The sequence below is a fragment of the Emydura macquarii genome, unplaced genomic scaffold (genome assembly GCF_026122565.2).
Source record: "Emydura macquarii macquarii isolate MOO-44397 ecotype Brisbane River unplaced genomic scaffold, CSIRO-AGI_Emac_v2 contig_629, whole genome shotgun sequence".
Taxonomy (NCBI): Eukaryota; Metazoa; Chordata; order Testudines; family Chelidae; genus Emydura; species Emydura macquarii.
The window spans coordinates 8,906,783-8,933,477 of NW_027130766.1; the positions used below are offsets into that span (position 1 = coordinate 8,906,783).

General features: G+C 64.9%; 2 protein-coding genes across 3 annotated transcripts; both read right to left on the reverse strand.

The window, feature by feature from the left end:
• Nucleotides 1–1,336: 1,336 nt before the first annotated feature.
• On the reverse strand, nucleotides 1,337–10,740 carry DHX58 (DExH-box helicase 58). Its single transcript, XM_067540940.1, has 13 exons — nucleotides 10,706–10,740; nucleotides 10,068–10,253; nucleotides 9,126–9,327; nucleotides 8,233–8,423; nucleotides 7,609–7,725; nucleotides 7,004–7,130; nucleotides 6,473–6,664; nucleotides 5,693–5,949; nucleotides 4,977–5,126; nucleotides 4,202–4,363; nucleotides 3,715–3,905; nucleotides 3,040–3,136; nucleotides 1,337–2,260 (listed from the first exon to the last, which is right to left on the reverse strand). The coding sequence occupies exons 2-13, from the start codon at nucleotides 10,233–10,235 to the stop codon at nucleotides 2,081–2,083; spliced, it is 2,034 nt and encodes a 677-aa protein (XP_067397041.1). The 5' UTR covers nucleotides 10,236–10,253; nucleotides 10,706–10,740; the 3' UTR covers nucleotides 1,337–2,080.
• Nucleotides 10,741–14,259: 3,519 nt separating this feature from the next.
• Nucleotides 14,260–25,882, reverse strand: KAT2A (lysine acetyltransferase 2A). Of its 2 annotated transcripts, none has more exons than XM_067541337.1 (18): nucleotides 25,634–25,882; nucleotides 24,714–24,837; nucleotides 24,321–24,466; nucleotides 23,002–23,091; nucleotides 21,828–22,009; nucleotides 20,901–21,092; nucleotides 20,401–20,507; nucleotides 20,058–20,174; nucleotides 19,183–19,319; nucleotides 18,801–19,009; nucleotides 18,427–18,553; nucleotides 17,897–18,007; nucleotides 17,723–17,804; nucleotides 17,105–17,219; nucleotides 16,421–16,457; nucleotides 15,933–15,996; nucleotides 15,510–15,594; nucleotides 14,260–15,078 (listed from the first exon to the last, which is right to left on the reverse strand). In XM_067541337.1, the coding sequence occupies exons 1-18, from the start codon at nucleotides 25,865–25,867 to the stop codon at nucleotides 14,469–14,471; spliced, it is 2,769 nt and encodes a 922-aa protein (XP_067397438.1). In that variant the 5' UTR covers nucleotides 25,868–25,882; the 3' UTR covers nucleotides 14,260–14,468. The 2 variants fall into 2 exon arrangements, with proteins under 2 accessions (XP_067397438.1, XP_067397439.1); XM_067541338.1 differs by having other exon boundaries at nucleotides 14,662–15,078; nucleotides 17,661–17,804.
• Nucleotides 25,883–26,695: the final 813 nt, after the last annotated feature.

Here is a 26,695-nt window from a genome sequence, read left to right on the forward strand (position 1 = left end):
AGATCACCGCGTTGGTACCTCACCTTCCCTCCCAGAGCACATCGCAGCCTGAAGGAAGAGGCAATGCCCAGGCAGAGTCACTTCCAGTGAATGCGGTGGAGTCCAGCAGGTCCCATGAAAAGCCCAGATGCCCTTGTGAGGCTGCTGACCGCCCCCCAGCATGCGGCATGCTAGCTTTAAACCCCTGCCCCTGCCATGCGCCTTACCAGGGGCTACGTTTCTCTAGCCAGACTGGCGCCTGCCGACAAACGACTTTAGCACCAGCGCTGCTCATTTCGGAAGCTAGCGCACACAGCCCCTTCCTGCTGCTACCAGCCTGGGGCTGGGGTGGGGCCTGGGCCGAGCCGAAGATATTCTTCCACCCAGGACACATCTGAGCTTGCCTCTCCCTGCAGCGCTTATAAAGAGCCAGCAGCCTCTGCTATGGCCGAGGGCAGACGTGTGTCCCTTAACCCGAGCCTGCGGTGGTTCCAAAACACCCTTCCTGCAGCCAGCTGATGTGTGCGATGTGCCAGCAGAGCCGAAGCACACGCAGGGCATCCAAGCTGAGGGTAACGTGAAGGTCGGCCAGGCAATGGGCTGCTGTAAAGCGTCAGCGTGAGTGAGTGAGTGACCGAGGGCAACAAACATTGGCAGAAACGAGTTCCCACAGCCATGCAACCGTACTGCCAAGTGTGTTGGCCATGTTAACAAACGCGTTGACACACACTGAGCACGTGCGGGTTCTTCAGACCAGGTCTCACTCGCTTGTTGGCTCTGCTCAGAGAATCACGTGCCGTGGCTGCTCTCTGCCCGGGGTTTGCTGGATGTGCTACTCGCGTGGTTTGTAGATCAGCTGTTCTGCGGGGCTGTGACCACGGGAGCCATGTTTAGTGGGGCATGAGCGGCCTGGCAGGGTAGCTATGTGGGATGGCTCATGGACTCTGCGTTTCCGCAGGCCCCAAGCCTGCGCTCTTCCACCGAAGAGAAATTCCGCAAATACAGACACGGTCTGAGACCGACACCTCTGCCAAGCTGTCCTGCAGTGGCTCGAGCACGAGGGCCGGCTTCGGGGCAGCCTGTTAGGAAGCAGGGCGCCAAACCCAGCGTGGCTCCGAGTTCTGTCCTTCGATTTCACCAGCCAATTATCGAGTGTAAACGTCTCAGGCACCGTAGCAGCCTAAACGTGGAGTCCCATGGGCACGCCGACCTTTCTTGTCACCCAGGCACCCCTTCCTTGGTGAGAGATGGTCCCTTAGACCAAGAATCACAGCAATATTCAGGTTACTCCCAGGCCCAGAGGACCAGTCAATTCCCCAGCTGAACTGCACCTCGGATCTCACACCAACGACAGCGCTAAAGATTTATTACCTAGCAAAGGGAAGCCGAGTTATTTACAAGGTTGAAGCGGGTAAACGCGCACACAGATGAGTTCCAATCTTAAGTTTCAAACAGAAATAAAAGCTTCTCCGATGTGCAAGCGCTAGATGTCCTTCAGGGCTAACTCAGGCTGGGCAGCTGGGGATCTTTTGCTTATGCCTAGTGACCCTGGTCCAGTGCAAAGCAGCGCAACGTTACAGGTTCTCCTGGTTGGGGGGTTTTATTTCCTTCCCCTCGTCCGCTAGGGCCGGGAGGAGATGGGCAGGGGACCGTGTTGGAAGCCTGGGGAGGGCAGGAAGGGTTTTATGGTCAATCCTTGACTGAACAGTACAAATCTTGGCAGGGTCAAACGAGATGACCCTTGTGGTCCCTTCTAAGCCTATGATCCCTGGATCTGTATGGCCAGGACACTTCAGTCCCATCCTTAGGAGACCTCCCAGCCCAGAGTCTGGTCTCTGGGGGAGGCAGCCCCCCAGGCCCCAATCCTGCACCAGATTCTCAGGGGCCCAGCAGAGCAGAGTCATGTGCCAGACTGGGGCCTCAGAGAGGGGCAGACGCACAGGGGGTCCTTACACCTCCGCTGGTCTCAGTCCTGGCCAATGCCAGGGGGCTGCTGAGTCTCTGGAGGAAAGACAGAGCCGCCACTAGACAAAGCAGGGTTAAAATGCCTGCCCTGTGCCAAGCGCTGATCTCCGCATCCCGGCCGGGCGGGGCCGGGGCGCTACAAGCCCAGGTTGAAGGTGCTGTTGCAGTACTTCTCGAAGTCGAACTCCTCGATGGCAAACGTCACCTGGCTCCATTTCTTGAAGGGCTTGTTCCCATCTGGCGTCACCACTACGAAGTTTTTGATGGAGAGGATGGGCAGCGTCAGGCCGCGGTAAATCATCTCCATGCCCCAGCCCTGCACGGCCAGACAAGGGACATGTCACCCGTTGGGACAGACAGGCGGGACCCACAGCAAAGGGCTGGGATCGAAACAGTCGCCCGTCTCGGCGCCGGGGCTTGGAATCTGCTCCCAGAGCTGAATTGTACAAATGGCTCCTCTTTATATACAGGTGTGTGTATATATCACACACACACACACACACACACGCCCAGTCACACACAGACACACACACTCCCATATACACCCAAGATCCAGTGGCTGGGCGTTTAATGCTGAAAAGCTCCGATGGGAAATACGGCACCCATTCTAAGTGCGGATAATTGGCTGTCGGAGCAGAGTCCATTGGTGCCAGTTCCCAGGATTTAATATTTGACACTTTCCTTAAAGCCCCAGTTCCTGGAGTTGTGTGAGTAGGTGGGAATCTCAGCTTTCATTTAAAAAAAAAGGAAGTTCCCAGCCCCCACAGCTGTGCAGAAAAGCTGTGTGTGTGTGTGTGGTTGGGGGGGGGGGGGGGGAAGGGAGGGAGAGAGGGAGGGAGCTGTGGCTGCTCAGAAACCAGAAGGAAAACAAAAAGAACCCCCTTTTGTTACAACCTCATGATTTTTGAATCTTTGGGGGTGGCAGCTTGGGGTCCCCAAGGGACGTGCGGATTCTCCACCACAGGGGCCCTGTACATGCAGACTGGGGGGTCTTCCCAGTTCGACCCGTCTGCTGGGCTTGCTGGTGCCCACGTACCCAGAAGGGGACAGTAACCTGTGAAGGGCCCTGGGGAAGTTTCTCAGCTGCATACCCACCTGGCCGCAGCTCGCACAGCTGATGCTGCCTCCTGGCTTCCAGTCCTTGAAGTTGCGGGGAATCTCCACTTGGCCAGACGTGGCTCTGTAGTAAATCCTGCCGGAAACGCACCCAGAGCCGTTGCAATACAGCGCTGACAAAGGGGCGCTTGTGATCCAAGAGGGCAGGGCTCACAAGGGGAGCCAGCATGCAGCCCCCTCCCCCCCGGGTGTCCTGGGTGGGGGACAATCCCAGCCACACGCATGTCCAAGCTGCTCCCTGCTTCTGACTCTGCAGCGGACAGAAACGACCCAGGCCTCATGGGGCCGACAGAGATGGTCTCCAGGCTCTTGCTGGGACAGGCTGGATGACAGGCCCGCAGGGAGTCCTAGGACTGAGTGAGGGGCTGGCACCTGGGGGCAAAACAAGCAATGACCCTGGGGAGAGAGGTTGAAGGGCGGGGGGGATCATCGACCGCAGCATTAAACAGGCCCGTGCGGGTCGCTGTCCCCAGATTTGCTCGTGTGGCCCGGTGGGCCCTGGCAGGGCTTCCCCTCCTCCCCCGGCAGCCGATGTGGCTCTGGGCAAACTGCCAGGTGCCCCTTGGGGACATGGGAGCCACTGGCTGCAGCTCTGGCTGAGGGCAGGGCCCCGCTCGCGCGTATCCCCACCCAGTCCCCATCCCCGCCCCTCACTTGAAGTCCGGGTTGATGTTGACGTGGTGCATCTTCTCCACGGTGCGCAGGTCGCTGCCGTGGCAAACGGCCATGTTGCAAGTTATGCAGTGCAGGCGGACAGCGTCCGGGTCGTGCAGCTGCCGCTTCTGGCTGCATTCGGCTTTCTTCACCTTCCGGCTAATGATGGCGCAGCGCTGCAGGGCTGTGATCTGGGGAGGGCAGGGCAGGTCAATGGGGTGCAATGGGGGACACAACCACAAGAGAGACACCACACAGCAAAGCGGCACTGCCACAACTGCCCAGACAGAGCCAGAGGCGCAGCCGGCCCCGTCAGATCCCCTCTGTCCCCAGCCTGGCCGGGCACGCAGGGGCCTCATCCCCTCCTCAGCATAAAACGCAGGGCATCCGAGCCGCGTAGCTGGGGTGGGGAATGGAACCTGGGGCTCCAGCACCCTGGAGCAGAGCCACGGGCCGGAAGCTCCACGCCCGAGCGCTGGCCCCTCACCGTGTCCCGGTACTCCTTCTCCGGCATGGCCTGCACCTCTTCGATGGCTCTCTTCATGAGCTCCTCCAGGTTCTCGTTCAACCTCTCCCGCGACACCTCCTTGCTGTTGGCCTTGGCGAGGACGGAGTAAAGGCTGTTCTCGGCACGGGCGCGGCCCCGGGCCTGCACAAACGGGGACACGCAGTCGGGTCACGCCTGGGATCAGCTCAGGACGCAGCCCCCGGGGAAAGGGCCGGCAGTGCCCCTCCCCACACCTGCACCCAGGAGGGGGCAGAAAGGGGACGTCTCCGGCTGCCCCCGCGAGGGGGTTGGGTGAACGCTGAACCCACCCGGCTTGTCCTCTGGTGCTGGCAGACAGCACTGGGGACAGAAGCCTTATGGGTGCAGCCCAACCCCCCTCCCCACAGCGTGCCTGGACCCTGGCCTACGGGGAGCCCCCCAGAGAGGAGTGGGGAGTCTGGCCTCCGTGCCCCATGCACTCCTGGCCTCTCCAGGCAGCGCCCACTCCTGAGTGCTGCGCCGCCACCTTGGAGAGGGACCCGCGGCGAGCAGCACCCGGCAGGACTCCACAGAGGCGGGGGGGGAATGGGCAGGGGGCTGGGGCTGGGTGTGCACCAGAGACGCAGCGGGGTGGGATTGGGACAGGCAGCTTCCCCCTGCACCGAGGAGGACGGCGGCTCGCCCCACCCAGGGAGCCGATGCAGCAGCCCAGCCTAGCGCCCGGCGCCGAGGAGCAGGGGCAGGGCTTGGGCCAGGCCCGGGGAGGGCCGGCTACCTGCACCATGGCGATCTCATTGGTCATCAGCCCGTAGCGAACCACGATGTTGCACTCTGGGATATCCAGGCCCTCCTCGGCCACGCTGGTGGAGAAGAGCAGGTTGAGGGCTCCCTTGTGGAACAGCTTGATCACGTCCTGCTGCTCGTTCTGGGAAGAGAGACGGGATAGAGCCGTGGTTCCCTCCCACCACAGGCCTGGCCCCAAGCACCGCAAAGGTCCAAGGCCCGGCACGATGCCAGGCAGGCCCCTCTGCAGCCGGCCGGGCCACAGGCTTATAGGGCAGCGGGGCGCCTTGGAAAGACAGGATCTGGGATAGCGTCTGAAGCTGCAGCTCTGCACGACAGGGCGAGAATCACATGGACCAAAGCTCCCTTCCCTCCATAGTCTGCTCCCAAATGGCAGGGGACAGGTCCCCCACGCTTCCTTCGGTTCAGCCAGTGGAACAAGGTGCGGTGGGAGAGACTTCCCTCTCTCTCGGGGGGGAAGGTCTAGTGGTTAGAGCAGAAGAGGGCGCAGGAGTCAGGACTCCTGGATTCTTTTCCCAGCTCCGTCACTAGCCCAGGGAGCACGTCACTGCCTGCTTTGTGCCTCAGTTTCTCTCACCAGGGTGTCTGTGTGTAAGACACCTCGAGAACCTCGGCGGAGAAGGGACGGGCGGGACACAGCTGCCCCAGCCTTCGGCACCGTCCACTCCCTCCCACGCACACACCCACCTGGGTCATGTGCTTGGTCTGGTTGCTGTAGCCGGCCCCGGTCAGGACAGCTGCCTTAATGCCCAGCCTCGCCAGCGTCTCGCGCTCCTGGATCCACTTGTGCAGGGCGTGGGCGCTCTGGCGCGTCTTGGTGAAAATGATGCCGCGGGAGCTCTCCCGGGTCTGGAACTGCTCCTGCAGGATCTCCTCCAGCTTGCTGAGCTTGGGGTTCTCGCAGAGCGCGTCGCTAGCCAGCGCCAGGAGGGCAGGCCTGTTCTCTGCAAGGCAGCACACAGGGCACGGGAGAGCTGCAGCTCCGCGCCCGCACGCCCCCGTGCTAGCTAATTTACAGCGCAGGATTGGCACCCAGGACCTGCGGCACGAAGAACACAGGCTTCCACCGCTGACATGCAAGGAGTGACTTAGCTGGCAGCTGTAGTAGGCTCTATCCTCTCGTAGGGACTGTTCCCCTGCACTCCTGCTATGGGTTACACTAATACTAACATCTCTCCAGGGGCTCTTTGCACTGGAGTTTGAAGTAATGCACATTTACGGCCTCTGGCAGCGAGTCCTCCACGAGAGACAGGGCCCATGCACCCAGCACCATGCGGGGCAGGGCGGCCTAGTGGTTAGGGCAGTGGCCTGGGAGTCAGGACAGGCGTGTTCTATTCCCGGTGCTGCCCCTGTGGGGAGTTCTCCGGCCTGCCCTATGCAGGAGCGAGCAAAGCGGGCCTCGCTGACCTCTCCCCTCACTTTGTTCCGGGCTCTCCGGTCCCCCCCTCACCGCGTCCCAGCCCTTACTGTCGAAAGTGCCGACGAGGAAGCGCTCCGTGGGGTCACGCAGAGCCTTGGTGGCCTTTTCCTGCTGGTAGAACTCGTCCAGGGCGTTGAAGGCGTCGATCATGCGCACCGTGTCGTTGATCAGCAGGGCGTCATTGTACTTCCGCAGGTGCACGGCGCACGTGCGCGTCTTACGGCAGAACAGCTCGGCGCCTGCAGACGAAGGAACAAAACTGCTGAGGGCCGATCGCCCTGCGCCGCCTCTCGGGCAGTCGCTGGCCTCGGGGCCTAGTGCGGGGTCATGGGCTTTTCAAAGGGCCGTTAAGAACCAGTTAAGAGTCACTCAGACAAGTCAGGCGTCGGCAGGACCCGATGAAATCCACCCTAGAGTACCTCCAGAACTGGCGAAGAGATCTGGGAGATCTCATGGGCAACCGGAGCGATCTCAAAGGACTGGAAAAGGGCAAAAACCATCCAGCACCGGAACCACAAGCCCAACCTTCCTCCCAGCCGCCACAGCCCACATTAAGAGCTCCCCACACAGCCCCTCACCTTCCTTCGCCAGCTCGACAACGCGCTGCTCGTACAGCTGCGTGCCCAACTCCTCCGGCAGGCTGCGCACGTCCAGGTACCGGTGGATCTCGCGCATGGTCTCCTTGAGCTTCCTGCCAAAGGGATCCTGGGGAGCAGAGCGTGGCCAGGCAGCTCAGAGGGAGGCTCCGTGTCCGGAGGGAAGGGGACTAGGACTATTGCCCGTGGCATGTCCTGAGCGCAGGGTGCAAGCCGGGGCGCAGGCTGGGAGCACAGGGGGACCCAGCTGATTATGGGACGGGCTGTGAAGGGCCCTGGATTGTCCCACCCTCCCCCGCCCCAGGCCCTGAGCTCCGCAGAATCATAGAATCATAGAATATTGACTGACCCCCTGCTCAAAGCAGGACTAACCTCTGCTATATCATCCCAACCAGGGCTTTGTCAAGCCGCAGCTTAAAAACCTCTAAGGATGGAGATTCCACCACCTCCCTAGGTAACCCATTCCAGGGCTTTGAACCCCACAAGGCCGTCACTAGCCTCCCCCGGTAGCAGGGCCCAGTGGCTTGGCTGAGGAGGGGTCCTTCCCGCCCGCCCTTGGGCCCCGTGCCCACACGCAGCCTCTTTACCCGCGGCCTCTCCTGGGACACGTTGTACTGCTTCCGGGGCTGCGGGACCTGAGTGTCTAGGAGGACGCGGTGCTTCTGGGACGACATGATTTTGGCGGTGTCCAGATTGGCGCAGATCTGAAAGGGTTAACCCCCCCGAGAGCCGTATGAGCCACGTGCCAGGCCACATCCTGCTCTGAGCCGCGGGCGCCCAGTCCAGGGCCTACGGGCACGTACCATAGATGCAATGAGCTGGGAAGGTCCCAGTACAATGAGGCAGGTGGGGGAGGGGTATCCCAGATGTGCCGCTGTACGGGCACAGCTGGCCCCCACGCCCTAGGGACATCCCCTCCCGGACGCCAGAGGGAACAATACTGCAGCTCCGTGGCCTACATGGCTACCGTGGCCAGAATCTCAAGGGTGTCAGGAGACCAGAAGCCAAGGAGATGGGCTCCCATGGATGACAGGTCACACGGCTCCGATTCCTGCTCCAGGGGCCGTTCCCAGCAGCCAAAAGACAAGCCTGGTGCAACCTCAGGGAGATGCCGCAGGTCCCTACACCCCGGGGGTGGCAGCCGGCCACGTCCCCGCCGGGCTGGAATGTGGGGGGGGGGGGGGTGTGTGTGCAAGGAACGTTCCACTCACCTGCAGGATGTGCTCCCTGGCCCCCTTCAAGGAGACGGCCCCGCCGGTGCCGGGCGAGGCGGTGAGGCCCAGGATCTGCGGCAGCTTCTTCTGACCTTTCAGCTTGCGCTCCAGGTAGTCCTCCATGATCTGGTTGTAGACGGCATCCTTGTGGGTGTGGTGGCATTCGTCAATCACCAGCAGGGAGAAATCTGCACAGCGAGAGGAGGCTGAACCAAGCTGGGGGGCCCCTGCTGGTGACGGGGTGGGGAGAGGCTCTGGAAGGAGGGGGAGTGACGTGGGGGCTAGCCGAGGAGCCGGCTTCAGTTCCCAGTTCTGCCACAGACTCCCGGGGCGACCTTGGTCAAATCACTTAGCCGCTCTGGGCCTCAGGCCCCGGCTGTGAAACGGGGTAACAGGCCTGGGAGGATTTTGAGGCTCCAACACTTCGGCGGTGGAGGCCAACGGGCAGTGGACAGAGCGGGGGCGGCTCAGCGAGGTGACCAGCAGCAGCCGGGGGAGGGGGCTGTCTTTTCTGTCTCCCACGGACTCCAGATCGCACAAGCACCCTCTAAAAGACACTGACACCAGCCCTTTTCCAGCCCCTCGACCTCAAAGGAGGTCAGTCTCGCTCTCCCCATCCTACGATGGGGAACGACTCAGCCATGGTCACGCCGGGAGTCCGAGGCAGAGCTGGGGCCTGGCGCCAGCCCAGCAAACACCTGTTTCCCTGCAGTGCCCCCATTTCCACCCTCCCAGGATCCGAGAGTCAAGCTGGGTTTTCTCGCTGGCTTGTGCCCGGTCAGCTGGTGTCAATCGGCACTGGTTGGGCAGAGCTGATGGACACAAACCGGGGATCCAGCCCTGAGACCCCAGCCCCACGTGGGCCGGCGCCCGTCCCGCCAGGCTCCTACCCGTCAGCTCCACGTGCATGTCCTCGTCCTGGCTGGTCAGGCCGTTCTGCAGGATCTGCGCCGTGCAGATCACCACCTCGTTCAGCTTCACCTCCTGGGCGAAGAAGAATTTCTGGTCGCTGTCGCTGCTGATGGGCGTGACCCGGAAGCGATCCGTCAGGGCGCGGAATTCCTGCCTGTAGTGCTGCTCCACGAGATGCACCTGGCAACGCAGCGCCGTGAGAGACGCCCCGTGAGGCTTGTGTGTGATGAACAGCAGCCGCCCAGACCCCTTTCCCGAGTGAAGGGTGGGGCAGGGCCGGGGAGAGCCCTGGCTCATAGGCTGAGCTACCTCCTACGGACAGCGGCGGAGCAGTGCAGCCGTTGCCAGCCCGAGCCAGACACGCCCTGGCTGTCCAGGGGGCTCCAGCATCGGGGCAGGAGTTTGGGGACCCTCCCTCCTTAGCATGGGACATCACCAGTTTTGAACCCAGGACCTTCAGCCCAGCCCTTTCTCCCACTGAAGCCAACGGGGTAACGCCGCTGGCTGGCAGCAGCAGTAGGCCGTTACCCTCTCACGTGGACCAGCTGCACAAAGAACGCCAGGCGCAGTGCCGGGGGCGCCATGCTGGCCAGTGGGGGAGGATGGGCGGCCGCAGCCTGCCAAAGATGTTCGGTAAAGTCAAGTCCACCCCGTGAGGCCAGCTAGAGCGCGGCTAATTAGCCCGAATGATCCCTGGGCTCGCAGCGAGCGTACAGCCAGTGTGGGGACTCGGGCCCACACGGTTCCCCTAGCACGTCTGCTGGGTAAAGAGCTGCAGGCCCAACCGGCTGGGGCACGCCTTCTCCGGCTGCAGCCCCGCCACGCCCTGCCGCCCCATCGCGGAGCTGGGCCGAGGGAAGCCTCTCGAAGGCCGCGCTGGGAGAATCAGCCCCGTCCCCCCAGTGCGACTCTGGCCATACCTTGTTCACCAGCACAGCCACCTTGGCCTGCTGCCGGGTCTCCAGGTGCCTCTTGCACACGTAGGCGGCTGCCCGGGTCTTCCCCGCCCCCGTGGGCAGCCAGATGATGATGTTCTCGCCCTCCAGGGCGGGCAGGATCACTTCCCACTGATAGTCACGCAGCTCCATGTGGGCAGGCGCCAGGACCTGCAGGAAGCGCCGGGCCAGTGTGAAGGGGGCAAAGCCGGGGCTAGCGTGGCCACAGCCAGACGGGCTAGACGCCCTGCCCTGCTTTCCAACCCTGCCCCCCCCTCCAGCCCCTGCCCAGCTGCTCCCGGCCCCCCAAAAATCCCCCCTCCAGCCCCTGCCCAGCTGCTCCAGCCCCCCAAAAATCCCCCCTCCAGCCTATCTCCCACTCGCCCTGCTGCAGGCAGGGAACTGGCCGTGGTCAGACAGGAGCTCGGCTGGCTTCCCCCTCCCCCCCAGCCCCATTCACACCCCCAGCTTCTCGAGAGCCCTGGGGAGGGATTCCTGGGGCAGCCAGTGGCCCCCGGCCCCAGAGGGGTACCCGAGCGTGGCGGTCGTGGGGATGGGTCCAGTGCCCCTCATCATCCCGCTTGCAAGATCCCTGGGGCTCCCTCCAGACCAGGGCAAGTCACCTGCTCCCTGGTGGCCCGGCAGCTGCTGCTGGGAGTCCAAGACCCTGAGCCAAGGAGCTGCCCAACCCCAGGCTTTTAAACGCTTCCGGAAAAGCAAGCCCTGCCTCCGCCACTCCCCGCCAGGAGCCCCAGCCAGGGGGATCTCAACAGCAGCAGCTCAGGCGCCAGGGCCCTGGCCAGGCGGCTGGTCCCCAAGCTGCACCTCCTAGGAGGCGACGGTGGGAGACCCGGCTCCAGCGCCCAGCCTGGGCACAGTTGCTGGCACTGCACCGCAGCAGGGGGTGAGCCGAGCACAGGGAGCTTAGCTCCCCCGTTAGGGTTTAACAGCCCAGCCCGGCTGGCGCCTGATTCCCCTGGTCAGGGCTCGACGGGCACCCTCTGGACCCACCCCAGCCTCAGCTGCACGGGGGCGAGGGGGCAAAGGGGGTGTTTTGAACCTGGGTTATACTCACCTGCATCAGCAAACCCGTGTGACGAGGCCAGCGTGGGGCTCGGCTACACTGGAAAGTTAATTCGGATTAAGGTGGGATGGGGGAGCGTTTACAATGCGACGGCTGCTCCCGAATCACTCCACTTGCTGCCGGCCTGGGTCAGCTGGTTTTGGAGGGGCAGCAGGGCTGCGGCTGCTAGCTGAACAGCCAGACACCACCCAGCCCGCATCCTCGCTGCCCAGCCAGGCGGTGCTTTGGTTCCGCTTCGGTCGGCGGCGCGCGCGAGGCTCCCCCAGGGCCAGGCCCTGCCCAGGTACGTGCACACCAGACGCCGAGTCTCCTCTGGCGGGGGCAGGCTGCCGTGGGGAGCGGGACAGGCCTGGAGGTGGTTCTGGGCAGAGGGTTCACGGCAAAGTGCCCAGAGCTCGATCCAGCAGCTTGGCCCTTTTCCATCCCACTCGGCCGCGGCCGGAGCAGAAGCCGCCCATGCAGCGCTTGCCTGGGGCCACCAAGCAACCATGGCCCCCCCCCCGCATTTAGTGTTACCCCCAAAACACTCTTCCCTGTGTCAGCTGGGGGGGGGAGGGCTTCGGAGAGTTTTGGTTTGTGGCACTAATGGCAATTAGCTTTGGGAGGGGTCCCAAATATTCCTGCCGGGGCCCCCACGGCGCTAGCACCATCTCTGCCCCTACAGACCGTCGCCAAGGAGCTAGAGAATTCAGCAGCCACACATTTGCAGAGCACCAGGTCGGCTGTTCGCACAGCCCTGCAGCCTCCCCATTGGGGATTCCCCCAGCCGAGTTGTCACAGCCAGAAATCGAAACCGAATCCAGAAATCGAATCCACAGCTGCAGCAGACACAGCTGCTGTGCTGGGAGGGGAAGGCACCCCCGTGTTTGTCATCAAACCAGGAACACACAGGCCTGGCGAGGAAACAAACAGTAGGCAGGTTGTCTCCTCACTCCCCCTTTCCCAGCCAACCCTCTGCACCAAGCAGCTTGGTCTTGCCTCCCGCTCAGGGCCACACTCTCCCCTGCTTCTCTCACACACAGCAGCATCCATCCAGCCCCAACCCCCTGCATTCACAATCAGCCCCATGGAAACCAATCAGGCCACACCGCTTTGCTCTAGCCCGTGGCCCAGTGCCATGGGTGGTGGCTTCCTATTGTTTCCAGCTGCCACTACACCAAGGGGTATTTAATTGCTCCTCCCATCTCGTCTGATGGAAGGATGCCTCGGCACAGCCACGATGACCAGGCTGCCGTTTAGCCGCACCTACCACCAGCGGAGAGATCTCTGGGCACAGCCATCTCGTGTCACCCTCGCCTTACGCTGCAGCACTTGTCAGCCTCTCACAACATGCAGAGGCAGCGGGGAGCAGCGTCAGACGGGTTCACTTGGCTCGAACCTCCCCTGTGACCTTGGGCAAGTCTCCCCCCGGCTCTGCTTGAGGCTGGGAGCTCTTTGGGGCAGAGACTCTCACCGGCTGGGCACAACAGGGCTTTGATCTCAGCTGGGGACACAGGGCGGCACAGCGCGCCGTTAGCAGAAGGGCCTGAGGCCCTGGCGCCGGCTGGCAGTGACGGCGCCGGCTGGCAGTTTGGGGTAGCATGAGTAGGGCAGGGCCTGGGGGGACCCTCACTCCTCCAGGCGAGCTGCCAGGCGGGTCGCTCTGGCTTCCCCCGCAGGGCAACAAACCCAGCCACAGCGCAACTGCCCTCCTCGGTCTAGCTTAGCTCAGTGCCCCGGGCCGCATCAGCCAGTGGCACCACGACACACGCTGCCCCAGGCCTGCCTCCGGGCGCACCAGCAGCGACCCGAGCCGCGGTGAGTTCTGGGCGCCGTAGGGCTGGGACGAGGCCGTGGGCACTGCCGGGTGCGTGGTGGGAGCAGCAGGAGGGTTTGTGCTCTGCCCTGCAGACCCCCCCTCTCATTGCAGGACTGGTGCACGCAGCCGTCACAAACAGCCCCAGGCTCTGCCTCTCTGATTCCACCGGGACGGGGGGAGCCAAGCTGCAGCGCCCCGGCCCCCCGCTGCAGCTGCTCTCGGACGAAGGGGTGACAGCAGGAGATACGGCCGCACCGTGCCCATCGCAGGAGGGGCCAGGCGGGGACTAACACCCCCCACCCCCCGCCATTCTGTTCCTCCATCAGAGCCCCTTGCCCAGGGCTGGGACGCTGGGAGACAGACAGAGGCTTTCCGGGGGCCAAGTACATTTATTTTAGAAAAAGGAAAATAAAGTGAAATGGGCAGGGCCCCTCCCAGCCAGGCCAGCGCAGGGGGCGGGCGGGGGGAATAAAGCGACAGTGAGCAGCCCGGCAGCAGGGAGAACATTACAGCCAAACGCTGCCCGGCCGCCTTCCCTCGGCTGCTCAGCGGGGAGACTCCCCTCTGCCTGCAGCTTGCGGGAGAGGAGCCAGGTGGGACAGGAGCTGCAGGGGGGCAGGTCGCACAGGGATGCGGCTGATGCACCTGGGGGGGGGGGGGAGGAGGAACAGCCAGCTCTTCTCTTGGGCAGGTGCTGCCCCCCCTGCACTGGAGGTGAGGGAGAAGGGGCAGGGAGGGCGGCAGGGGGGAGCAGACCCATACCGCCACCCACCGAGACTCCATTCAGCCCCCGAGGAAGGGGTCCTGGCTTAGCCACTCACAGCACTGACCCCTCTAGCGAGGGTGCTAACAAGGCCCTGGCTGCACCTTGGAACCCATTTCCCACAAGCAGACACCCCCTGCCCCCACAGAACAAGCCCCACCCCCCACAGCAGGCCCTGCAGAGCGAGCGCCGCCGAGACGGACGAGCATCGCCCCGGGGTATGAAGCAAGGGGCAGAGCATTCCCCTGGCACCGGAGCTGGCCCGGCCCAGCAGGGCTCAGGACTGCAGCGCTCCGTGAGCTGGGGCCGGGGGAGCCCCTGGCATGCAGAGCAGGGCAGAGGGGGTCAGACGCTGCAGCCGCTCAGGCAGAGGGAGGCAGGGCTGGGGCAGGACCCACGGCCGCCGGACCAGGCAGCGGGTGCTGGAGCACCTGGGGAGGGAGCAGGCCAAGAGCCGAGACAGACACACTGATCCGGCCCCCAGCACAGGATGCAGCCGCGCCCCTGAAAGCAGGCGAGGCAGCTCTCCAGCCGGGGGAGAAGATGCCGGCCCCCCCGGTACATTCATGGGGTAAGGGGCAGGGACAGATGCTGCGTGTGCACCAGGAGCCTGGTGGAGCAAGGGGGCCAGGCGGGGGGGCCGAGGAGCCAGGCAGAACCCACCAGCGGGCGGCTGCCCCAGGGGACACAGCAGAGCCACAGCTGGGCTGGGGGAGGGGAGCAGAGGCAGGGCCTCAGCCCCTAAAGCAAAGACATACCGACAGCCCGTGCAGCCCGCCCCAGGCCCCACAGACATGGTGCGGCTCGCTCTGGGGTGGGGCCCCTCAGCTCTGGTACCAGCGCCGCCCGGCCCAGCAGGTCCATGCCCGGGCTGAATCCACTGCAGAGCCAAGAGGGACCCCACGGCTCCTGCGTAGCGCCGAGACCCCCAGACACCGCGTACCGCCCCTCGGCGAAGGGCCACCGGGGAGCCGGAGTCCCAGCCCACGGGGCAGCAGGAGAAGAGCAGCCCAGCCCTCCGGCCGGGCGTCCAGCAGCTACACACGCCCCCTGGCTGGCCCCGGCCGGCCGGTAGCAGGGCTCAGAGAAGCCCGGGGAGCGCAAGGCCCCGAGGAGAAGCTGGAGCGCCAGGGCCCCTGCCCCGGCTCCCCGAGCCCCTACTTGTCTATGAGCCCTGCCTCCTTCAGCTTGAAGTAGAAGAACTTCTCCAGGGTGTTGGCACACTTGCAGTAGTCGCTGTCGGGCGGGTTGTACTCCCGGCAGTTGGTGACGATGCGCTGCAGGTCGGCGATGAAGAGCTTCCTGGTGACGTAGTAGCGGTTCTTCAGGCGCTCCGTCATGGTCTTCAGGTCTGCGGGGGGCGGGGGGCAGCGATCAGCCTGCGGCTGCCGTGTCATTCCCCCCCCCATCCCCGGTGCCCCTCCAGCCCCCGCGTTCAGCCTCACTCCCTCCTTTGCAGAGGGGAACCTGGGACACAGGGCGGGGAAGGGACTTGGCCCCCAGGACACACAGTGCCAGAGCCAGGAATAGAACCCAGGAGTCCTGGCGCCCCGCCCCCGTTTTAACCATGAGAACCCCACCCCCCAGGAGAGCGCAGAAATCAGCCCCCCTCCAACCACGAGATTCCCCTTCCCACCCAGCAATGAAAGAGGGCCCAGGAGTCCTGCCCCCACCCCGCCTCCCGCTGCGCAGCCCACGCTCACACACACACACACACACACACACACACACACACACACACACACACACACACCCCCCCCCCAGCGCCGCACTGGGCCCTACCGATGGGGAACCGGATGATCTCGTAGTAATCGGGGGCCTCCGACTTCTTCACGGGCTCCATGAAGGGCCAGGCGCTGGGGTGGGTCTGTGGGGGTGAGGGGCAGTCAGAGCCCCACGCCAGGGACACAAAGTAACCCCCCTCCCTCCCCCCGGCCATCCCGCTAGCATCCCCTGCAGAACCAGGCCCGGGAGGCCCCTGGCTCGGGGAGCTCAGACACAGCGGAAGCGCTGCCCACGGATCTCCTGGGAACTGTCTGAGCAGCCCAGGCACCTCTCGCCTGGCCCCAGGAGAACCCGCCCCGAGCCCTCAGCTGGGCTGGAGGCTCCAACGGACCCACGAGGGCTCTCAACACCCAGCAGCTGCTGGCACAGAGATGCTGGAGGAAAAACCACAGAAGAACCACCCCCCCCCCCCCTCGTCACCTTGATTTGGGCCAGGAGGTTTTTCAGGGTGTTGTAGAGCTGGTCTGGGTCCTTGAGCTCCTTCCTGCAGGAGAAGGGGCACAGCTGAGGTTGGCACCCGCCACGTTTGTCCCCTCCCGGCAGCCACAGGCGAGCGGGCACGGAGCTCTCGGGGCTAGGCGAGCCCCTGTCCCTCCGGGGCTCCCGCCCACCCTCCCACTCTGGGGGCGACCGGCTTCCTGCCTCCTGCACAGCCTCTTCGAGGGCTCTCCTCTCCGGCAGGACGCTGCTGGCCCGAGGTCCAACAGCCTGCGGCCACCTCTCGGGGTGCTGAGAATGGATCCCTGCACTGGGAGCCAGCGCCGGAGCCGCCTCTTTTGGCCCGGGCTGCTGATGGGGGGGGGTGGGGGAGGTATCACACCCTGCGCCACTGCTCCCACCCTGCTCCGTGCCCCCCGCCAACTCCCCCTGCCAGCAGCCACGGACGCAGGGCTGGGAACGGCACTTACCCCTTCTCCTTCCCCAGCGGCCGCCAGCCCGTGTCTCCTGGAGGAGGGGAAGAGGGGTTTGCTCATACGCCATCGATCGAGTCCCAGCCCCCGCCCCAGTGCAGCGCTCTGGCCTCTGCCGCCATGACCCCCGCGCTGCCCAGCCCAGCCCTCCAGGACCTGGTTGCGAGGGCCGCGGCTGCCCCTCCGCCGCCCCCACAGCCCCGCTCTGCATGGGAGCGCCCCTGGCTCTGGAACGCGCTGCTCCATGGAGACGTGTCGGGAGCTGGACTAGTTCAGCACAGAGCCGAGGGCGGGACACCAGCCCTGCTCTGGAGACTGGCCCGGGGCACCCGCAGGCCTGGAGCAGAGCACGGACTGGAGCTACTCCCGAGCGGCTGGGCCATTCAAGGCCCCTGCGTTCTCACCTGATGTTCCTGCCTGCAGGACCTGACGAAGGAAAGGGCCCACGCAGGGCTCACTCCCCAGCGCAGGGGCCACCCTGCCTTTCCCCACTCTGACCGTCTGAGCCCGGCCCATTCGCCCGCGGCACGCCGCAGAGAACCGCCCAGCAGCAGAGCCTGGCCACAAAGGGACAGCAGCGCAGCCGCAGCGCAGACGGCCGGCTGTGCCTACAGGCGTGGCGGTGTGAGCGCACGGGTGCTACCGGGGCAGCTACAGCCGCAGGGAAAGGCCCCAGCTTACGGATTCCAGGGATGCTCTCCACGGGGATTTGCCGCACGCCTTCCTTGAAGCAGGTCAGGCCCGGGTAGACCTTGCGGATCTGCGCCTGCTTCCTCTCGATCAGCTTCTTGATGATCTGTGGCGGGGGAGGCAGAGGCCTGTCAGTTAGCAGCCAGCCGGGGAGGGCAGGCGAGGGCGGAGTCCGGCTGGTCCAGGCCCGCTGCCCCCACCCTCGGGCCGCTTTGCAGGGGAGCCGGGCAAAGGGCAGCTCCTGCGGGACAGGGCAGCCGAGGCCCTGAAGGCTGCCGTGTGCCCAGGGGCACAGGCCAGGGGGGCTGGGCGCTGCGCTGGGACGCGGGGCCGATTCGGCTCCAGGGGGCTGGTTGGGTCTGACAGGCCGGTGCGGCGACACGGCCCTAGGCTGGCCTGGAGGAACGGGGCCGTGACTAGCCCTCGCGCGGAGACATGAGCCTGGCCGGGAGCTCGTGGGCAGCGCTGCCCCTTTCCCTGCGCTCGCTTCAAGAGCCTCCAGGGCGCGTGGCTGGTGAGCGGAGCCGGGCGCTGCCCCGCGAGATACCTCCTTCTGCTTCTTGATGATGTGTGAGAGCTCGGTGTAGGGGATGCGGGGGTTGAGCTCACACTCCATCAGCGTCGCCCCTTCGTAGTCCTTAATGTAGCCCAGGTAGCGGCCCTTGGGCACCTTGATGTCCTTGGAGAAGCCCTGGAAAGGAAGAGGGGTTGTGAGAGGAGGGGGGGGGGTCAGCACATCCCCCCCCCCGCGTGGGCGGGGCAGGCGGCGCCAGGAGGCCGTACCTGCTTTTTGAAGTAGCCGATGGCGTATTCGTCGGCATAGGTCAGGAAATAGAGGATGTTGTGCTTGATGTGGTACTCCTTCAGGTGGTTCATCAGGTGCGTCCCGTACCCCTGGGAGGGCAGACAGACAGACAGACGCATGCCACGCAGCCCGGCTGCCAAGGGCGAGACACGACTCAGCCCCTCAGGGAGGGAGGGGCTCTGGGGAGATGGCCACTGCTGGCCTGGTGCGTCGGGGGGACAGACGCCAGCAGAGCAACTGTTCAGCCGCAGGAACAAGCATCACACATGGCCACGGCCCGGCTGCAGGACAAATCCCGCTGTCCACGGGGGCTGCGCTCACCACAGCCGGGGCAAGCACCCGAGGGCAGCTCCCTTGGAGCCAGCATGGCATCAGAGCCTGGCCTGCAGCCTCCCCCTGCTATCCCAGCCCTGGGCTCCCCCCCGCCAGCTCTGCCGATACCCCTCAATCCCAGCCCCCAGCTGTTCTCTCATTCAACCCCCCCAGAGAGCTGCCCTTTCCCCTTCACCTTCACTTGCTCGTTGGACGTCACGGCGCAGAAGACGATCTCCGTAAACCCCTGGGTGGGGAACATCCGGAAGCAGATCCCCCCGATCACCCGGCCATCCTTGATCAGAGCCAGGGTCTTGTGTTTGCTGCCAGGGAAGGCACAGCCAGAGTCGCTACCCGTGACTACCCAGCCCCCCCTGCCCCCCGCGAGTCACTGCAGCAGCAGCAGGGGGAGTTTGGGGACCAGGCAGGAACGGCCCGGCGTGGGACTGGGGAGGGCTCTGGAACCCAGCGTCAGCCTGGCTCGGCCGTGCGGCTCTCCCCCTCCCACCCCCCACAGCTGCCGGGAGCAGACCCCTCCCTGCCCCGGGCCCGGCTCCCAGCGCCACGTACGGGTCGAAGACGAGGCGGGTGATGTACTCCTTGGGCATGCGGGGCAGCTGGTGGGAGAAGACGTTCTGCAGCCCCACCAACCACATCAGCACCCTCTTGTTGGATTTCTGCGAGAGCGCGTTGCCGATGACGTGGAACTCGATGATGCCGCGCCTCTCCTCGAGCCGTGCCGTCTCGTCCCGCGCCGCGTTGGCCGACAGCAGGCTGGTCTGGGGGGCGGCAGTGTAAGGTGCAAAGCCCCGGCCACGCACCCAACCCCCCGTGCCCGGCCTACATGGTCTGGCACGGCTGCCCAGGGAGCTGGCAGCTCCTGGGTTGACAGCGACACCACTGCAGGGCCCGCGCCCAGCCGTCCCCAGTCTTAGCCCGCCCCGACCCATACCTCTGGGCCCAGCATGGCGGCCGGGTCCGTGATGGTCAGCATCACCTCGTTGACCAGCTCCATGGGGATGTCGCCCATGACCCGGATCCGCTTGGCATCTTCCAGAGTCAGGCTCTCGGGCAGCTTCCGCTTCTCGCCTGTTCGAGCGGCAGAGGGCGGTCACAGCGGCGCTGGCGGCAGAGCCAACGGCCCCTCGCTGCCCGGCATCTCCCGCCCCACCGAGCCGCGGGGCAACGGAGACCGCAACCGCCACGCACGCCACGTTCGGAGCCCGCGCCAGCAGCCAGCCCTCAGCAGAGCTGGGGCCCATGGGGCAGCGGGGCTGCTGGGGCGTTAGCGCTGCCTCTTCAGGGACAGGGGCTGGGACGTTCGGGGGCCTGGTTGCCAACCCTCCGGGGGCTTCCCCTTTCGGCTACCTACAGGAGGGACACGGGCCTGGCCAGGCTGACCAGGTGCTCCATGGTGAGTGGCACAGCATCCGTGGCTCAGCCTGTCCCAGGTGGTCTGTGCTGGGGGGGGGCCCCCCCCCCCGCCGGCTGCTCTTTCATTTCCCCCATTTGATCTGAATGGGTGTGTGACAGGGAACAGGCCTGCAGGGAACGGCGTGCACCAGCTGTTTCTGAGCTGGCTGACCATCTGCTGGCATGTATCATAAGGGCACAAGATCCTCCACAGACCCCTTCTGCTCCCTGGAACCCAAGATCCCTTCCCCAGCCCACACCTGAGATCTCAGCAACCCCCCGGCGGAACGGCAGCTCAGCCTGGTGTCGCGGCGCTGGGGTCGTAAAGGTTTGTGCTGCCCCGCGGGGCCCCGGGACGTCTCAGTCCCTCCCGCTACCCATCCTCCGGGGGCGCAGGGCACTCGCTCACGTTACCTGGCACGGGCTCCGCGGCCCCGGCGTCCACACTCATGGAGGACAAAGAGCTGCTGCTGCTGCTGAGCTTCTTGCTGAATATCGGGCTGCCGGGCACGGCGACGGTGCTGACGGCGGCTGGGAACGAGAACGGAGCCTGTCACGGGCAGAACCCGCTCGCTCGCTCGCAGCCCCCTGCCCCAGCATCGGTGCCCGTGCGGCCCCCGATGGGACGCGTTTGCACTGGTCCTCCACAGCCCGCACCATCGGGCCATGCTGAGCAAAGCACTCGCTTGCCGTGGTCAGCGTCAGCTCAATCGCCCCCAGGACGCACGGGTGGCCTGGCATTTTCCTAGCAACATACCTGGACGCGGGACCAGCTGGGCGCCTTCCGTGGTCGGCATGGTGAAGTCGGATTCCCAGATGGGAGAGTTCTCCCCGTAGATCTCCTCTTCCAGCATCGACAGAAACCTGGGCAGGGCAGGCAACGGGGCGCGTTAGCCAGCCAGCCAGCCGGAGAGCAAGGCAGGAGAGCGTGCAGGCTGGGAAACTGGAAATCCTGCCCAGCCAGTGCGCCATCAGCAAGGGCAGGTCAGTCCCTGGGGAATAGGAACGTGCCACCAGGGCAGCATTAGAGCTGCCAACACAGAGCAACTTGTAGGGACAGTTTGGCCACCCAGATTAAAGGGACAGGCCCCCCCGGGAGGAGTCTCACTCTGTGAGCAGGGCCCAGGGGGCCTGGCACCCACACACCGGACGTGACCCCCCCCCCCCACCAGAAGGCACAAGAACTGCCACATCTGAGTTCACCAGGGCCAGCGAGAGCTCAGCCAGCCCCACTCCCTGGGAGCCCCCCACACCTACTTGGGGAAGTGGGTGAGGATGAGCGTCCGCTTCTCCGGCACCAGCTTGTCCTTCTCCACCCGGAACTTCTCCAGCAGCTGCCGGCGGGTGACGGTGAAAATGGACTTGAGCAGGCTGCGCCCGAAGACGTGGGTGGTCTCACAGCGGGGCAGGCTGTCACAGCTCTGGGGCACGTGGCAGTAACACAGCCACCTGGAGGGGAGAAAGAGGGCACGCCCTCAGGGACCTTCCCCCTCCTAGACGCTGGCACCAGTGCCCCCATGGGGCCGGTGTTACTGCTGGGGTAGCAGCCACGGGCAGGGATGTAAATCTCAGCAGCTGCCTCTTGTAGGGACCAGAGAGGCGGCGGCTGTGGTAGTCAAGATAGGGGACCTTTCCCAGCGGAGTGCGGGGCACACAGAGCCCTCGCTCCCAGCTAGCCAGTGGCAACGCGCCCTGGCTTCATGGCACCAAACCGTCACGAGTGCCCCAATCCCCGGCCCAGGTGCAAACGGCGCAACGCACCAGCCCATCGACAAGTGGCCCAGCAGAGCTGCAGGCCCTTCCGCAGCACGAGCTTGTGCACGCAGCGCACGCGAGGTGCCCCAGGCCGAGGCGTCAGATGCAGCAGGCATTGTGCATGCTCAAAGGCTGCAGGAACAGGTCCTCAAGCTCTGCATGGCCCTTTGCTGCCAATACAGCAGGAAGGGAGGCGGGAGAGATCAGGATCGGAGAGCGTGGGCCAGCCCAGATCCCCTCATCAGCGACGTGACGCCAGGGGAGCCCCGGGCAGAGCTCACCCAGATCTGGGGGCCAGGAAGAAGCTAAAGCCCCGTTAGCAAAGCCTGGAACCAATTGCTGGTGAGCACTGAGCTGGGAGAGGGTCTGCACGGGCCCCTCGCCCCAGGGCAAGGGCAGGCTCGTCCCCCTCCGCCACCGGCCACTCACCGGGTGTAGTTGACTTTGTAGGTGGCCACGTCATCGTTCTGCGAGCGCTGCCGGAACTGGGAGGGCGTCTCCAGCTTCCAGTAGTTGAGGCAGAGCAGGAACATCTTGGAGAGCTCGTACATGGTCTGCCGCTCCTTGGGGGGCAGGTGGCTGAACTTGTACTGGACGAAGTTGAAGACTCCCTGGCGGGGCAGGTTACACGCAGCGCGTCAGGGAAGGCCAAGGCAGACTCCAGCCACGGGCTTTGTCGCACAGCTGCCGACAGGGGGCTGGTTCTGCGCAGTGAACAAGGGGCGGGGGGTGGCAAGAGACCAGCGGTGCGAGACGAGGCGTAGGGAGCTGAGAAGCAGAGCAGTTGTGGGAGGTGTAGGACGGAGCAGCAGCGAATGGCCGGGATGATCAGCCAAGAGCTGGGCTGTTACGGAGGAGTACGGGGGGATTCTCCAAGAATCCCCAGGTCATTTATCAACACTGCAAGATCCTCACTGAGCCGTCTGATAAAGCTGGCAGCTTGTCAGGGAGACCCAGACTGGGACCGAGGGGCATCGGCAGAGAGGGAGCAGGGAGCCCAGCAACGGAGCAGGGGGGGTGCAGCGCTATAGCCGCAGAGCGCCGCAGCTCAGGGTCAGAGCTGCACTGGCCGAGCTGCGGGCGTGAAGCCTGGAGACATGACCCTGGACAAGATGGACCCTGGTTTCACCCGTCTGGAAATTCTTGTCTTCCTGCCCTGTCCCTTGAGCTCCACCAGAGCCCTCTGACTTATGAAGATCTACCACCTCCAGGGTGAGGGCGGGAGACCAGTCACCTCCATGAGAAACAAACGCACCCAGCAACAGCCCACAGGGATGGATTTCCTCGTACCAGCAGCAGCACGCGGCTTGGTTTGCTATTGAGGCACCCAGATGCTACAGTGACGCTGCCCGGGTCAGTCCCTGGGTGGACAACGAGTCAGCCAGTTGCAAGGAATTCGTAGTTATACAAGGGTTATTGGGGCTGGGGGAGGAGACACCAGGAAGCTAAAAGGTAAAAACCAGGCTTAAGAGAGGGTCATCAGAACACGCCTCCCCCAGCCGGGAGGCATCCATGTAGACACCTTTGCTCGGGCCTGGCTGTGCGTTATGGCCGACAGTGCACCAGGCGTGGGGGTCACCGAGACAATGAGCGCTGGTGTTACCTGCTCGATGTTCGGCTTCTCGAAGGGGGGGCTCCCCAGGGACCCTTCTACAACGGGGCGGCTCATCTGCAGGATGCATTTCCTCAGCAGCTGGGGAGGCAAGGGAGACGTGACACACGAGAAGCTGGAGGGAGGCGCGGCATTCGGCAGCCACAGAAAGACACGGTTATAACTCAGGCCAGGAGCAGCCGGCCAGATCCCCAGCTGGCGTAAATGGTGCCACTCTGCTGCCTTTAATGGGGCTGTGCTGATTTACACCACCTGCGGATCTGCCCACACCTTCCCTCGAAGTGTATCCTCCCAGGGCAGCGGTGGTGGTGAGGACATCTGGCTTCCAGCAATGCTCCTGCTGTTAAGCCAGTCTTGCCAGCCACAGGCACTGGACTCAGATCCCTACACTGGCTCGCTCTTCCCAGTCCTCAACATCCCGCCAGCCGCACCTTGGGCCGGGAGAACAGTTCACAGCACAAATACAGGGGCAGGGGTCAGTTGCGACTCCAGAAATCTTAGGCAAGACGCAGGTTAGGAGAGACGTGGCTCTTCCAGTCTCATACGACAACGAACTAACATTCCTTGCTCCAGGAGAGGGACACCAGCGGATTCTGAGCCACGAAAGGGTCGGAAATTCAGAGTTCCATCCCTTGCCAGGCAGGAGATACACAAACAGGAGAATTTCTCTAGGTCCTACACAAACCAGACGCATTGTCAGCGGGAAACATACGCGGTTTTATATGTACAGACTGTTTCCCTGGGAGGGGAACGAACTCTCCAGCTACTCTAATCCCATTTACTGAAGGAGGAACAAAGAACATTCCCTTCAGGAAAGCGGGGCGCTGAGGCCTGAGAGGAAGCCTGCCTGGGGGACGGCCTGGTGACAGCCTCACTGAGAAGGGCTGCGAATGCTTCTGGGCACGGGGAAGTAACGAAGAGGGGGCCCATGGAACTCGCCCACTGGACAAAGCGGGATCCCAGCCACAGAGCTGGCTTCAACCAGGCGAGCCCTAGAAAGTCGCCGCATCGCACAGCGACCAGATCGGAGGCAGGCAGAGACATGCCAGATTTCAGGAGGGAAACTGGAAGCCTTTGCTCTGCATCCTAACCCCACGTGGCTGCACTGACATCAAGCCAGCTGTGGGGCGGGCAGGAACAGCCAGCCCGTCCTGCTAAACAACAGTCAGACCCACTGCCCTCGGAGCCCCCCAGCGCCACCACGCCGGGGACATTAAGGCATCGGCTCAGCTGGCAGCCTGCCCCGCCGCCGTCCTGGCTGGCTGCTCCGAGGCAGGGCTAACCCACCGCCACTGCTCCCCACACCGTACCTTGAACAGGTAGAAGTACACCTGCTTGGTGTCCGTGTCCTCCTCTTTGTGGACCGACATAAAGAGATTTTCCACATCCACCACCATCCCCAGCAGCCGATTGATCTCCTCTTCTGAGACGTTCTCCAGGTGGGACACATGGTCAGCTGGAAGGGGGAGCAGCGAAGATGCACAGCTCGCTCAGGCTGACTAGGGCGGTGACACCCGGGCCTCTTCCAGGCAGCGACCCCAGGCAACCCTCAGCTGGGGCATCGCCAGGGAGCCAGCCCCAGAGATAAAGGCAGCCCCCACCCCTTGGGACGGCACCGCCAGAGCGGAGCCCTTCGCTCCGACAGCCCGTGTGTCACCCTGCCCTGGGGGCCCGTGAAGGCGAAAGGGGCTGCAGGGGGTTACCGAGGGCGTGTCCGCAGCTCCGGCACAGCTCGCTCAGGTTGGTCACGGGCTGCTGCAGGTCCATGCGGGGGGCAGTCGGCGGGTTGGGGTTTTTCCAGCCGTTGCATTTGCAGGCGTCGTTGGCCTACGCCGGGGACAGACAGCGATCGGTGTGGGGTCCCGGGCCGCGCCCCACGGGCCAGTGCTGCCCCTTCCCTTCCCAGCACAGCACAGCACGACCCCAGGGGAGCCCCACGGCCCAGGGAAGGTGCCCCAGGCAGCACCCCACCGCAGAGAGCAGCAGTGCAGCCGGCCGGCCCAGGGGGTGGGCTGGGATCGCTCGGCTCCAAGAGCCGCCCCAGCCAGGGCTGCAGCCGAGAGAGATGGGAAGATGCCCCCGGCCAAGGCCGGGAAAACCCGCCCCCCAGCCGCAGGGCAACGAGACCCGAGAGACCCCCCGCCCTCCTTCGCTCCCGGCTTCTGCAGCTCCGCCCAGCACCAGGCAGGCGGAGACCGACAGCCTCCCCCCGGCTTCTCCACCCCCCCCCACATACACACCCTCTCCCCCGACACCCCCCCCCGGCTTCTCCACCCCCCCCCCCCACATACACACCCTCTCCCCCGACACCCCCCCCCCCCCGGCTTCTCCATACACCCCCGATGCTCCCCCGCGAGCCTGAACCCAGCTTTCCCCCCCAACAGCTCCCCCCTGCCCAGCCCCTCGCAGGCCCCCGCGCCGGGGCTCGGCTCGGCCCGGCCCAGCCCCCCCGTACTTTGCAGCCCCCCCCCCCCCGGCTCCGGCCCCCCCGTACCTTGCAGCCCCCCATGCTAAGGCCCCCCCGATACCTTGCAGCCCCCCCCAGCCCGCCCCGCCACCTCGCGGCCCGCCCCCCCGGCCCCTCGCAGCCCCCCCCGGCCCCTCGCAGCCCCCCCCCCGGCACCTTGCAGGCCGAGAAGACGCCCAGCTTCTCCAGCTTCCTGGCCCGCGGGAAGCCCCGCACCTGGGCCTTGCGCTGACTCGCTCGCTGCTGCTGGCTCAGCCCGGGCCGGGCCGGGTCGCTGGAGCCCGCCCCGCTCCCCGCCGGCCCCGCCCCCGCCGGCCCGGCCCCGGGCCCGGGAGCAGCCGCGGGAGGCGGCGGGGTCCGGCCGGGCTGCGAGGCCTCCGGCTCCGCCATGCCCGGACCGCGGGCGGCGTGGGCGCCAAGCCGGCACTGCGCCTGCGCGGCGGGCCCGGGGCCTGCTGGGAGTTGTAGTCCCAGGGCCCCTTCGTAGGGGGGCCAGCCCTTCGGGACGGAATACCCCCCCCCATTGCACCCCCCGGTGGGTAAATACCCCCCAGCCTGGGGCAAATCCCCCTCCCACACACAATGTGGGGCAAACCCCACCCCACTGTGGGGTAAATACCCCCCTTTTAACCTAAATCCCCCCAAAATGGGAGAAACCTGGCATTAAAGGAGGGAAAGGAGGGCTGGGGGATTCTCCCCTTGTGGGGCGCAGGCACCCCACAGCTGGCCCCGACCCACAGCAGGGCCCGGCCCCGTTCACCCCCCGCAGCCCTGCGCAGCCAAGCCCCAGTCATGCAGCAGGGTGCAAACGTGTGCAGCCCCCGCCCCCCGCCAGGCTGATGGCCCAGGCAGGGCCCCCCCACTGGAGACTCTGGAAGGAGGGCAGTTCTGCCCCTCGGCCTCCACCCTGGCCACCTCTGGGGTCCCTGGCTTCAGCCTCTCTGGGCGAGGAGCAGCCGCTGACCGGAGCTGGGCCCCTTGGGGAAGCACCCCTCCCTGTGCGAGGGGTGATCAAACGGACAGCCCTGACTAACCCGGGCCAGCACCGCGGCTCTAGGAAACGGTCCGTCTGCCAAGGGCTCACTGGGGGCGCTGGAAGTCGCCCTGTATGAAACCCTCTCGCTGCCCAACCCTCCTGGCTACAGTCAAAACCCACGTAACTGTCGAGCCGTTTTCTCGCCTTGTTTCGATCACCAGCCCCCTAGAAAGAATCTGAAA